Here is a 14,119-nt window from a genome sequence, read left to right on the forward strand (position 1 = left end):
TGTAATGCCCTTTTTCAAAAAAGGAGGGAGACAAAATGTGGGAAATTATAGAACAGTTAGTTTAACATGCGATGTTGGGAAAATGTTAGAATCAATTATCAAGGAAGCAATATCAGGACATTTGGATAGTCAAAATATTATCCATCAGAATCAGCATCGTTTTATGAAGGGCAAATCCTCTTTGACTAATTTTCTAGAATTCTTCGAAGATGTAACTAGTGAAGTGGGTAACGGAGATCCTGTAGATGTGGTATATCTGGACTTCTGGAAGGCGTTTGATAATGTGCCACACAGAAGTTTAATTCACAAGGTTAGATCACGTGGGATTAGGGGTAATTTATTAACTTAGATAGGTGACTGGCTGATGGACAGAAGACAAGAGTTGGATAAATGGGTTTTATTCTGGATGACAGGAAGTAACTATTGGGGTGCCACAGGGTTCAGTCCTTTACAATCCCAGCTCTTTACAATCTGTATTAATGACTTGGATACAGGGATAGAAGGCTCTGTAGCCAAATTTGCAGAGGACACAGAAATAGGCAGGACAGTAATTTGCAATGAGGAAATAAGAACCTTACAAATGGATATAAATAGCTTAGAAGAGTGGGCCAAAATGTGGCAGATGGAGTTTAATGTGGATAAGTGTGAGATCATGCATTTTGGTCAAAAAAATGGGAAGGCGACTTTTTATCTAAATGGGGAGAGACTTCAGGGTGCTCCAGTGCAGAGGGATCTGGGTGTCCTCATTCATGAGTCATAGAAAACTAGCATGCAGATACAGAAGATAATAAAGAAGGTGAATGGAATATTTGTTTCTGTAGCTAACAGAATAGAATATAAAGGTAAGGAAATACTGTTGCAACTATACAAAACACTTGGCATGTTGTGCACAATTTTGGTCCCTTTGTTTGAGCAAAGATGTAGTGGCATTGGAGGCAGTTCAGAGGAAGTTCACTACGTTGATTCCAGAGATGAGGGATATGCCATATGAAAAGAGATTGGACAGTCTAGGCCTATACTCTCTGAAATTTAGAAGAATGAGGGGAGATCAAATTGAGGTAGTCAAGATGATAAAAGGTATGGATAAAGTAGATGTTCCAAAGTGAAGTGTCAGGCGGATTTGCAGGAAAAATACATGGGGTTTTGGAAATAGGATCGGGCATGATTGTTGTCGGTGCAGACTCAATGGGCCAAATGGCCTCCTCTGCACTGTAAGATTCTTTGATTCTAGGTGGACCTTCATTTTACATTTGAAAACCCATTCATGAATCTGTAAACCTGTCTGGAAAGGATGTGGGGACATCCATGCTGGCATTAAATGTATCAACAATATCAGTGGATGGCTACGGCATTCAGTAATTAACTCATCATCCAAAAACCCTTGGACATGCTGTCACTTCCCAAATCAATGTGCATCTCCTGGAAATCCATATTTAAATGCCAGGTTTCCACATGGCACTGTTCCAAAAATGGTTCTTCTCAGAGTCACAAATTACATCTTATGTGACTGTGGCAACTTATCCTCCTTTTCCTGACCTGCCTGCAGTCTTTGACATTTTAAAAAAAAACAAGAATGAATGCACCTGGCCTTTTTACTCAGACTCCACGCCCAGATCAGCAGCTCCTCCTTTGGCCAGTGGGACTGACGATCCCTACTGCTGGTTGCTGTCCCTGATCAGATGGTGAGTCTATTCCTTGATCCTTTGTTAATTGAATTAATTATGGAGTTTGGGGTGAGCACGCTGTGCAAGGTCTGGACCAGGATCTAGGCCCTACTCCCAGTCCCTGCATCCTGATTCTGTTACCTCTATGTATGGCTTGGTGTAAAAAATTTAACCTTTCAATGTTCCTGAGAAGCGCCTTGGGACTGTTTAGCAATTTGAAGGTGCTGTATAATGCAAATTTGATCATGGTGTTTGATTTTTAAATCAACATCAACATCTCATTTTAATCTAAACGTGACGGGACTTCATCTAAGTAGGTCCTGAGTATCATAATATTTGAGCAGATAGGCGGCCCAATTTGTTAAATTGTTATAAGAATTTGATTACCATGGGACAGCTCCAACTCAGAGAAGAAAACCCTGTTCTTTGTTTTTTTTTCCCTCTCCCCCTGTATCTAACATATAGAGTGGTAACAGATCTAACTGTGAATGACTGGACAACTGACATTTCAAGCATTGAAAGCACAGTTCTGGCTGATTTCTAAGCCTGTACTGAAATCAGTAATTTTATGCCTGTTTCATGTTTGTTAATTTAATCCAAACAATTTTTTTCCGTTACTGTCGTTGCAGTCTTGTTGGTTTAGTAAGGTGTCTGTTTGGAATTGGCTGGCAATTAACAGATTTCACAAATTGATTGAATTTATATCTAAACTATTTAAGAGCAGCTGGGTGGCACAGTGATTAGCACTGCTGCCTCACAGTGCCAGGGAGCCGGGTTCAATTCAGGTCCCAGGTGACTGTCTGTCATGTGGAGTTTACACGTTCTACCTCGTGGCTGCATGGGTTTCCTCCGAGTGCTCCAGTTTCCTCCCTCACTCCTTAACTGGCCATGCTAAATTGCCCCTTATTGTCAGAGGGATTAGCTGAGTAATATGTGGGGTTAATTGGATAGACCCTGAGTGGGATTGTTGTCAGTGCAGGCTCGATGGGCTAAATGGCCCCCTTCTGCGCTTTCGATTCTATGATTCCCTCCAGTGTTGACCCCATCTGAGACTTCAAGGTAACGATGAGAACCACATCGTGAGTAAAAGTCAGCCCAGAGATGTGCAGGTTAAGCTATTTGGGGATGTTAAGTTGCGCCTCAGTGTCAGGGGGATTAGCAGGGTAATTACATGGGTTCACAGGGATAGGGCCTAGGTGAGATCGTTGTCAGTGCAGGTTGGATGGGCTGAATGGCCTTCTTCTGCACTGTAGAATATAATGATTCTATTCTGTGAAAATTGAATAACAGTTCACAAGATGATAGGAAAGTGATACTGGTGCCTAAAAGCAGCACCAGCTTCATGAGAAAGGATCTGGTACTGTTTGTTTTTTGTTTTTAAGCATATGGTGTCACGATGTAAATCATTTCCAAATGCTTAATGATGTTACTTCCTTGTCACATTACCGCAATGCAAATGATACACTGGTTCTTCACTTCCATCATCACAAGAAAAGGTTTGCAAAGTGCATCATGCTGAAAACAGTTAAGATAATGAAGACAGCTCATTTGGAGTTCTGTTGGTCAGCCACCATAACTCCATCTGAAATCTGGCAAATTCCCCAAGGACAACAGTGGAGAATCCAGTTCTCCAGGTCTCTGCTGTTCTTATTAGTGCTGCAATCTCTGCCTGTCTCTTGTAATAAAGCAACAGTGGTGAGTTAAAGGAGTCAGGTGTCAGAATTTTCTCGATGAAGAGTCCCTGCCCATTCAGTATCAGCCATTTCTGTTGTGGGCACTACATCAAGGGGGGTTTTAGAAATGTCCCAACCTCCAGAAGGAAGTTCTCGAGCTGTGCAAATTGCCTGAACTTTCAAAGACTCGATGCGGGAGTTTGAGTAGGGCAATAACTCCACTCTGCAAGCAGTTGAGCACTGAGTTTCCTGACAGCACAGGCTGACTTTTACTCAAGATGTGGTTCTCATTGTTACCATGAAGTCTCGGGTGGGGTCAACACTGGAGGGAATCATAGAATCGAAATGGTGCAGAAGAAGGCCATTCAGCCCATTGAGCCTGCACCAATGCCAATCCCACCCAGGGCCTATCCCATTAGCCCCACGCATTTTTACCCAGCTAATCCAGTTGACACTAAGGGGCAATTTAGCATGGCCAATCAATGTAACCCGCACATCTTTGGAGTGTGGGAGGAAACCAGAGCACCTGAAGGAAACCAGAGCATGCAGACACGGGGAGAATGTGTAAACTCCATACAGACCGACGCCTGAGGCTAGAATTTAACCCAGGACTCTGGCACTGTGAAACAGCAGTGCTAACCACTGTGCCTGACCTTCGCATACTTCAATCACGATACAAGGAATTTCAGGGTTAATGCCTATTGATGATAGTAGCCACTCTGTGAGTGAATAAAACAGGCATCTGAGAATGTCAAGTAATAGGTTAATTTACCAGTGAGGAACCAATTTTTAATTAACAGCATATATTGCTGATCCCAAATATCAGAATAGAAACATGCCACATTCTCAAATTAAACCCTATTGTGCTCGGAATGAGATTTTGTTTCGGTTGTATTGAATATCAATTTAAATTAGCAATTTGGTCTCGGGTTGGAAGGGCTGGCTGGACCATGTGGTCTGGCAGGCCCATCTACTGTGAAGCAAGGGTAAGCCCAGCAAATGGATTAGTAAAACATGGCCAGGGAAATGGCCTGAGCATACTGCCAAGGGTAGAAATTGCTGTGCATATGATAAGGGACTTATTAAAATCCTTTGGCCAAATGAGGAATGAACAAGGTGGATTGCTTTCCAAACCACCAGTTGGCCATTTTCAGCAGGAGCTGGTAATTCTTGCATCTTGCAACAGAAAGCAACCTGTGAACCAAAATTTAGATCCCCACTCTAAGTTCATCTGGTGGTGGTTCCCAATAGAGAGCAACAAAGATTGCTCCTTATCCAATGGAGTGGTGCGTGTGGATTCACATGCCCATTGCTTTTAGCACTGCTAACACTGGTCAGCATTGCTGCCTCACAACGCCAGGGACCCAGATTCAATTCTGGCTTCCAATGACTGCGTGGGTTTCCTCTGGTGCCGTGGTTTCCTCCCACAGTCCAAAGATGTGCGGGTTAGGCGAATTGGCCATGGTAAATTGCTCCTTGATGTCAGAGGGCATCGCAGGGGTTATAGTGGGAGGGCCTGGCTGGAGTTCTTGTAGGTGCATGCTCAGTGGGCTGAATGGCTTCCTTCTGCACTGTCAGGATTCTATGATCTTAGTCAGAAACAACAGCTTCGTCATCTGAAAAATAGCATTTCTGGGACAAGAACAGAAATAAGAACATCACTTAGTTTGCTGTATATCCATGTAGGGTATCTGTTGTGTTTGTGATAGAGATTTACAGTGCACTTAGTCCTTACACTTGTGAGCATAAAACTATTTTTTCTTCAGTAACTGGGTAATGTCAGATCTTAGTCCCCTTTACTGATGCAGTCCAAATACCATATTTGGAAAATTCATCTTTTGCTGGATAAAGCAAAACAAGTGCAAGCAATAAAAGCCAAGAGAAAACAGTTAGTATCCACGGAGAGGAATATAGAGGGACATAAAAACAGGAACATTTCATTCACTCCCACGAACATACTCTGCCATTCAGTGAGAGCGCGACTGATCTGCATCTTGGTCCAATGTCCTCGTCCAGCAAAAAAATCCATCCATCTCAGATTGACAACTGTTAATTGAGTTCCACATTTCCAGAATCCTTTACATAAAGAGGTATTTCTTAACCTATCTCCTGAATGACCTAACTCTGATTATGTTCCCTTGTCATGGATGAGCAAAAAAAGGTTTCTCTCTCTATCTGTCAGGCCTGTGTGGAAATTTCCCAGGAAGCTTCAGCTCTTGATGGTTGCTTCCCTTGCTCCGCAGAGGTCTCTGCGAAAGTCACCAGCTCCGAGTTAAACAGGAGTCCAGCAATATTTACTCAGGAAATGGTAGGCCAATTAAAGCCTCAGCTAACTCCTTGGTAATTACAGAACTGAGCCCCCACCCCCATTACTTGCACCGATCCCGAACTACTCTCCCCAGACTACCATCTCACCCACCTGCCCCCTACCCTGTTACCCACCCTCTTACCCACTAACTACCCACCCTACCACAGAGTCATAGAGGTTTACAGCATGAAAACCAGGTTCTTCAGCCCAACTTGTCCATGCTGTCTTTTTATTTAAACTCATAAACTAGTCCCAATTGCCCCCATTTGGCCAATATCTCATAAAGAACTCATAGATCTCATAGAACCCTACAGTGCAGAAAGAGACCCTTCGGCCTATCAAGTCTGCACAGAACACAATCCCACCCAGGCCCTACCCCCATATCTCTACATATTATACCCACTAATCCCTCTAACTTACACATCCCTGGACACGAAGGGGTAATTTCTTAGCATGGCCAATCAACCTAACCCGCACATCTTTGGACTGTGGGAGGAAACCGGAGTACCCAGAGGAAACCCACACAGACACGAGGAGAATGTGCAAACTCCACACAGACAGTGACCCGAGCTGGGGATCGAACCCAGGACCCTGGAGCTGTGAAGCAGCAGTGCTAGCCACTGTGCTACCGTGCTGCCCAAAGTTGTGTGGGTATACCCATCTGTATACCCATCATACCCATGTAACTGTCTAAATTTTTAGACAGTTTTTAAAAGAAAAAATTGTACCTGCCTTTACTACTACCTCTGGCAGCTTGTTCCAGACACTCACCACCTTCTGTGTGAAAAAATTGCCCCTCTGAACCCTTTTGTACCTTTCCCCTCTGACCTTAAACCTATGCCCTCAATTTTAGACTCCTCTACCTTTTGGAAAAGATATTGACTGTCTAGCTGATGTGTGCCCCTCATTATTTTATAGATCTCTATTAGATCACCCCTCAGCCTCCTATGTTCCAGAGTAAACAGCCCCAGTTTATCCAGCCTCTCTTTATAACTTAAACCATCAAATCCCGGTAGCATCCTAGTAAATCTCTCTTGCATTCTTTCTACTTTAATAATATCCATTCTATAATAGAGTGACCAGAACTGTACACAGTATTCCAAATGTGGCCTTACCAATGTCTTGCACAACTTCAACATGACATCCCAACTCCTGTATTCAATGTTCTGACCAACGAAACAATGTATGCTGAATGCCTTCTTCATCATTCTGTCCACCTGTGACTCCACTTCCAAGAAACTATGAACCTGTCCCCTAGTTTTCTTTGTTCTGTAACTCTCCCCAACGCCATACCACCAACTGAGTAAGTCCTGCCCTGGATTGATCTACCAAAATGTATCATCTCGCATTTGTCTAAATTAAACTCCATCTGCCATTTGTCAGCCCACTGGCCATAAGATCAAGATCCCGTTGCAATTTGAGATAACCTTCTTTACTGTCCACTATGCCACCAATCATGGTGTCACACAGTAACCTTCTCATTCACTCATTCATCCATTCAGTAACATTCTCAAAACTCAATACAGCAGCCTGTGCCACAACAAGTGGGCATGTCCTGTCTGAGCCCACTCCCACTATGACAGAGTTCCCGGAGAGACTCTGCACTCTGTTTCTGGAAAATCCTGAGAAGTCCAGGGAGAAAGTTGATTGCACGTTCGAGGAATATCCAAGTGGAACACACAGCAGAAAAATGTTGGAAAATCTCAGCAGGTCTGATAGCATCTGTGGAGAGAGAGTAGAGCCAACATTTCCAGCAGCCACCGTATTTTCCGTTTATCTAAGTCTATAATTCCCTCTTTCTCTCAGCTTTCTTAAATCAAGGAGTTACATTTGCAAATTTTCCAAACTAAAGGGACATGTCCTGAATTGATAGAACTGTGAAAGATTATGCTTAAAGCATTTGCAAGTTCCTCAACTACTTCCTTTAAAAGCTTTAGCTTGTAAACACCACCAGGCCCTGGCGATATGTCAAATCATCAATGTCATTATTTTTGTTAATGTTTTATTTCCTTGCTTATGCTTTATTAGTTTTCCTGGAATTCGGGTATCTATTCCATTTCCTTTACAGTTTCCTAATATAAAGTAATTATTCAGTAAGTTTACAATTTCCTTATTTTCATTTGCAATGTTGCCTCCATATGTTTTGCTAAAGATTCAGTATTACCCTTTGCTATGTATTCTTTCTTCAAATATTATTGCAAATTAGTTTTTTTGTTCGTGCTGAGACAGGTTAATGTTTTAGATAATAGCACTTGATCAGAATTGTGCTGCTGAACACGATCAACACCGTGCCACCTTATCTGGTATTCCCACAGATGCTGACCATCATGTTGGATATCATTTTAATTTGCCAAAAGTGGTATTGACAGGGAGGTAATGGGCTCAGAATGGAGTCAGCAGATTTGTCACCCTGTTAATGCTGTGCCCTGATTGCTACTGTTCTCACAGGAGCCTGCCAATGAGCAGCTGAAGCGTGGCCTGTTCTAGGTGGCCAGCCTATTTTCTTGAGCCACAAGGTTCAATATAACATGGCGGCATGGTGGCAGAGTGGTTAACACTGCTGCGTCACAGCCCCAGGGAGCCAGTTTCGATTCCTGCTTGGGTTACTGCCTGTGTGGAGTTTGCAAGGATTTCCTTCCACAGTCCAAAAGATGTGTAGACAAGGTGAATTGGCCATGCTAAATTCTCTCTGTGTAACCAATCAGTGTGTGTCAACTCCAGGATTTTCACAACTTCATTGCAGTGTGAATGTAAGTCGACTTGTGACTAATAAATAAACTTTACTTACTTTATAACATACAGATGGTTTGGATTTCACAATCGAGCTTTACTTGCTTTACAAAATATGGATGGTTTGGATTTCACAATTGGAGCTTAATTGCAATGTGTGCCTTTTTCTACCAGTTTTGCTGTTGATACAGCTAAAGAAGCTGGGATGAGTAGAGGGGGTGGAACAAAAGATAATATTTAAATGGTTTTTATTGGATGAGAAGCAGCAGAAATGCTCCTGCAAGTTCCACCAGCCCCGTCTTCCACACTGGTTAACCCCCTGAACTTGCTTTGCTGCAGGCCTGAATCTGACAAGCTGGCCAGGAAGCTCAACTGCCAGTTCGATTTCATTGAAATCAGAGCCTCAAAATGGTTACAACCCACTAGGTGCCGTGTGAGGCAGGTGGCCAGCTTGGTTTTGCAAGTTCGAAACGACCTTGCTGAATCCGTCGGGAAATTATGCCGAGAATTCTGTCAGAATCCCTTAAAAGACAAGATAAAATATTGTGCATGTGAAATTAAGGATATCTTCTAAATACACGTCTGAGTGTGTTCAAACTCAGTGAAGCATACAATATTTACATGGAAGAAAATGGGACAATATTCCGTGCATTTTTCAAGTACTTACAAACTCTGTCAATGAATTTAGAAATATATTTGCGGCTGTTGAGAAAGGCAGAGTCCATCACTTTATGGCAGTGGCTTTAAAAAGTTTAGAAAATATGTAACAAGGATGGATTCATTTAATATCCTTCTTTGTTTTGATAAGAAAGGGAAGTCTTATCAGTTTTGACAGCACTAGCCAACTGACCTCTAATCCTGGGTAGATAGTACGCACTGTGGTGAATTTGACTATGTTCCTTTTCTATTTCTGTGCCAGGCTGGGGCATTGAGAGAGCTGTGGGCTCACAGACAGCCACATTTGATTCACTTGATTAACCCACACGGTTATGGGCCAGCACAAAGCTCATAGACAAGACAAAGTAAAGTTTAATTGCTGTTATTTTCATGATAAATGAAGCCTTCCCCCACATCGGCTCTGCAAAGTTAGATGATCCAGCTATCGGGAAGGGAGTGGGAAGGAGATGAAAAATGAGGCAGCCTTTCAGCTGTGAACATCGATCTGAGTCTCGGAGGATTTTTTCTTGGACAAATTGAGAGACCATTAGTGTAACTTAAAGTCTGAGAGAAATCTGTCAGATCTTTGATGGCAATGGGAGCAGCATATGAAATGCATTCAAATAGCTCATACACGAAACTCTGCTGAGGAAACTAATCAATGGTGCTTCCAAATGGCAATGGCTTTAATCAAATTCAAGGGGCCAAACAGACAGTGGAGCTTTAGGAAACCTCTCCAAACTTACTCTATGCAATTATTTACAGTGAAATAGGAATGCAAAAAATAAAAGGCAGTGACATTGAGGCAGCATTGCAAGGTAGGAAGTATGTCAAATTGAAAACTTGGACCTCCTAAATACTCTCATAAATGTGCATATAGTCTTTGACAGACTTTTAAAAAGAAAAATTATTATCACAGAGCTGGGAATTTGAATGTTCCACTGCATACGTCATTTGCAGAACAGCAGGTACGCATATAGGTTATAGTGAAGCCATTATTGAGAGGTTCCAGTTATTTTCACTGAAGCCATTAACTTTCTCATGCCTATCTATTAGCCTAACATGCATTGAAATTACTTTTCATTTTTAAACATCAAATTTCTGGTAGTTCAACAAACTTTATTGGCTCTTTGTCAAATGTCTGATGCAGGTTTTAAGTCTGAAGCAGATGTACAATATTTTGTTGTTGTTGCTAGATGCTAAATGCTTTATAATTTTATGTAGACAGGAATTGGCCAGCATGGTGGCACAGTAGTTAGCACTGCTGCCTCATAGCACCAGGGACCTGGATTCAATTCCCAGCTTGGGTCACTGTCTGCATGTTCTTCTTGTGTCTGCATGGGTTTCCTCCCACAGTCCAAAGAGGTGCTGGTTAGATGCATTGGTTATATGAAATTCTCCTTCAGCGTACCCGAACAGGTGCCAGAGTGTGGCAACTGGGGGACTTCCACAGTAACTTAATTGCGGTGTTAATGCAAACCTACTTGTGACACTAATAAAGTTTAATCCAGTGGGGTCTGCCATTAGAGTTGGGCTTTCTCTTGCAAATTAAGTGCAGTGATATTTTGTGGCACATATGTTGCAAGTGTTAACAGCAAAGTCTGGGAATCTGGGCAACTGGGACCTGAGTGACCAATCGGACTGAAGATTGTGATATAAACTGTGCCAGGTCAGAGAAGGAAGTCCTAAGTTTAGTGGGTGAAGTCAGCAACAGATCGGGTACAGAAAGAGAAATAAAAAGAGGAAAAAGTGATTAGATTAAGAGGGAGAAGAAAAAGCTGAAAACATAATTTTAATGTTGACATTTTAAGACTCCAACAACAATTAAGACTGGAAGGAATGAAACTCAACATTGTAACGGTTAAATTTTACACCTTGGATGTTATACTTAAGCACATTCTGCCCTTAGCTGAAATTGTATGGTGTTTGTGAATGAAAGTACAGTGAGCTCCATCAGTCTCACAATTATTTTGAGAGCAAATTTGGCTTTTTTTGAAGTGTGGTATGTGTTTCATTATTGTGCATGAAAGGAATAAATCAATCTTGTTTCTTTAAAGGAGTTCTGCACTCTGATTATTGATTGTTACATCATATGAAATCATTTCTTTTACTCTTTAGGATGGAAGTTAAATCCAGTTGTGGGTGCAGTATACAGCCCTGAATTCTATGCCGGTAAGACAACTCAAACTTATTCACTCTTAATCCGAAGTTTTCTCTTCAATGTCTTGTTAAATCTTTACGTGTCCCAAAATGTCAGTTAAGCAGCTGATGACAATTGTATTTATTCCAGGGGAAAAAGAGGGCAATAATTTAGCAGGTAAGTTAGATAGACCTCCTTTAAACTTGGAACATATACAGGGCTCAACAAGTTCAGCTCCACCACAATATTTTTGTACAATGTAGTTAAAAATGTGAAATAATAGCAAGTGCTATTTTGACCTCCTGTAGTGCTTCTATTTCCTCTTGTAATTTGTAGTACCCAGAGTGCTAAAAGACAATTGATTATGAATGAGGGTGCAGTTATGGCAAATATCTATCTGCTGTCCGCGATCTTAGTAATGTCCTAATTTAGTGAGAGAGCATTTGGAAAAAGTTGCTGTGGTGTTGTATCATTTGACATTTTATTCCTACATTTGTGAAGCACTCCAAGGCATCATTCTAATGTGATAAGCACTATATAGAAATGCAGGTTGTTTATTCTCAACATGTTGCTGTTGCACCACAGTGCTTGAGAGAGGATTATTATGGGGTCACAGCTGTGGTTGACCAGTGAAAAGCAAGAATGTTCTGCAGTTTATTCATTCTGCCTTCTACTTACATGAGAAAATAACATGGCTTTAACCGTACACGTTACATAAAGGTGCCAGGGTCTCAATTGATTGAATTGTTAAACATCCTGGGAATTGTTGATTCTATTGGTAATAAGATCATGTGATTTTTCTGTCATTTACGTCAGCAGCCCACCCCATCCAATTCTTCCTCCAGCATGCCATATTGACAGAGCTTCCATGATGATTCTTCTCGATTTAGTTTTTTTTTACTGTAACGAAAGTAACAGATTTATCCTTACTTCTGACTCTCCAGCATTCACTGAATATGAATTTCTGAACCCTACCAGTGGAAAGCCTCCTCAATTCAAAGCCCAGACTTTAGCCCGATTCTCCCAGTGGGGAAGAGGTGGATTTCGATCGGGTATCTGTTTTACACCTGACCCATGTTTACTCAATATTGAAATCCTGCAAATCTGGGTCGGGTTTTTGAGTATTCTGGATCTGCCTTATCTCTCTTCCATATAATTTTCAGACCATTTGATTTGAATGCAGCCACAGGAGGTGTGAATTAAGCTGATCTGTTAGGTTCTATCAAATATTGCAGTACGTTCTATTTGTCAGTAATCCAAGTTTTGAAGTTACTGATTATGGATTTTTACAAAGTTATTCCTAACTATCTGACAAATGTTTCAAAGCCTAATGTGGAACAAAAGGATTTCACATTGCTAACTAAGCAATGTTTGCCAGTTACATAAGTGAAACATTTTAGTGGTGGCATAATGGTTAGCACTGCTGCCTCATGGTGCCTGGGTTCGATTCCAGCCTTGGGGGACTGTCTGTGTGGAGTTTGCATGTTCTCCCTGTGTCTGCATGAGTTTCCTTTGGGTGCTCCAGTTTCCTCTCACGGTCCAAAGATATGCAGTTAGGGGAATTGGCCTTGCTAAATTTCCCCTTAGTGTCAGGGGGACTAGCAAGGTAAATGTGTTAGAGTACAGGGATAGGGCTTGGGTGGGATTGTTGTTGGTACAGGCTTGATGAGCTGAATGGCCTCCTGCACTGTCGAGATTCTGTGATTTTAGTTGCTAAGTATATCGAATTGTACTCCAACTGTTTGCTCTGTATTTATTTTTAAAGTAAATTAAATTACATTTTGGAACCTGACATCAAATTTGCAAATCGAGGAATTAAACATTCAACACTTACAAATGGAGTAGTGTTTATGATGTGCTGAATAATCTGCACAGCTTTATGACAACATCTAGCAGTCATGATCTGTAAGGCAACTTGAGAACACCAATCACCTAGAAGCTTCTCCATTATAAGTAACCCAGCACCTTAACTAAGTGTCAGGATGGAATTCAATGCCTTCCCCTGGGAGGTATGATTAGAGGGAGGCGGGATTTAGTTGGGTGGGAAGGTGCGTGATGCACACCCTGGCATCTTCCTCCCTCCCGCTGGATTAAGTCTGGAATTGGAAAGACAATTCGTGCCCACAGAGGACCTCATTCTGCTGCCTGACGCTGATATGCAACCAATGGCAGGTGGGGGAGTTGCGAGGCAGGGGGGTGCCCTTAAACCCAAACATTGGCTTCTGGAATGGGGAATCCTTCCCTCAAGGACACCCAGTGCCTGATTGAGCGAACTGGCATCAGGGGAGGGGGAAGAGTGGAGGGAACCCACTGACAGCCACCCTCCAACTCTGTCGTTCATAAATCCCACCCACCCAGCAATCACCATTCATTGACACACCCCATTCTCACTCTCTAACTTGGATCCCCTAGTGGTCTTTGGCCTTTGGTGGGTATAAAACACCATTCCAGTGTTGCTGAGGGTAATGGAGAACTGCCAGTTTTTGGCCAGCAGCTTCAGGGGTGGGATTTCCATCCCTAGGGTCCTGAAACTCGATGCTGGCACCTTACCTGGTTGTCCTTCCCTCACAGCTTCTGTAACCGGCACACAAGACCCCCATTGCCAAGGTTAAATTCTGCCTTTTCACATCAGTGAATATAGATTGTAGCGCTATAATTTAGCTGTGCCTTCATATTGTTCTCCAAGCAGATTTAAAGGTGATTTTGAAGGAAGGATCTTACGTCCTTGTTGGCTTTCCTTAATTAAACAGAGATTGCCCATGTGACCGTTAATTTTGTTTGAATTATCATTTATAGAAGTTTCCCCCACCACTGAAAGGGACTGGCCCATAATTGCTAAGCTTATCTTTATCCGTTTTTTGAATAAGAGTGTAACACTTGTAATTCTCTAGTCCCCTGGCACCATCTTTTAGTCTACGGAAGATAACAAAGTTATGACCAGTGCCTC

At 42.1% G+C, this 14,119-nt stretch overlaps 1 protein-coding gene across 11 annotated transcripts in view; it reads left to right on the top strand.

Moving 5' to 3' along the window:
* The window catches only part of rbfox1 (RNA binding fox-1 homolog 1), a 1,792,700-nt gene that overhangs the window by 1,656,351 nt on the left and 122,230 nt on the right, over positions 1-14,119 (top strand). For all 11 annotated transcript variants that reach the window (XM_080206634.1, XM_080206632.1, XM_080206635.1 and 8 more), the window contains one exon: positions 11,151-11,204. In XM_080206634.1, coding sequence (XP_080062760.1) covers positions 11,151-11,204 — 54 coding nt within the window. The remainder of the gene's footprint in view (positions 1-11,150; positions 11,205-14,119) is intronic.

This window comes from Carcharhinus amblyrhynchos, chromosome 18 (genome assembly GCF_965287045.1).
Source record: "Carcharhinus amblyrhynchos chromosome 18, sCarAmb.v2.hapA, whole genome shotgun sequence".
Lineage (NCBI taxonomy): Eukaryota > Metazoa > Chordata > Chondrichthyes > Carcharhiniformes > Carcharhinidae > Carcharhinus > Carcharhinus amblyrhynchos.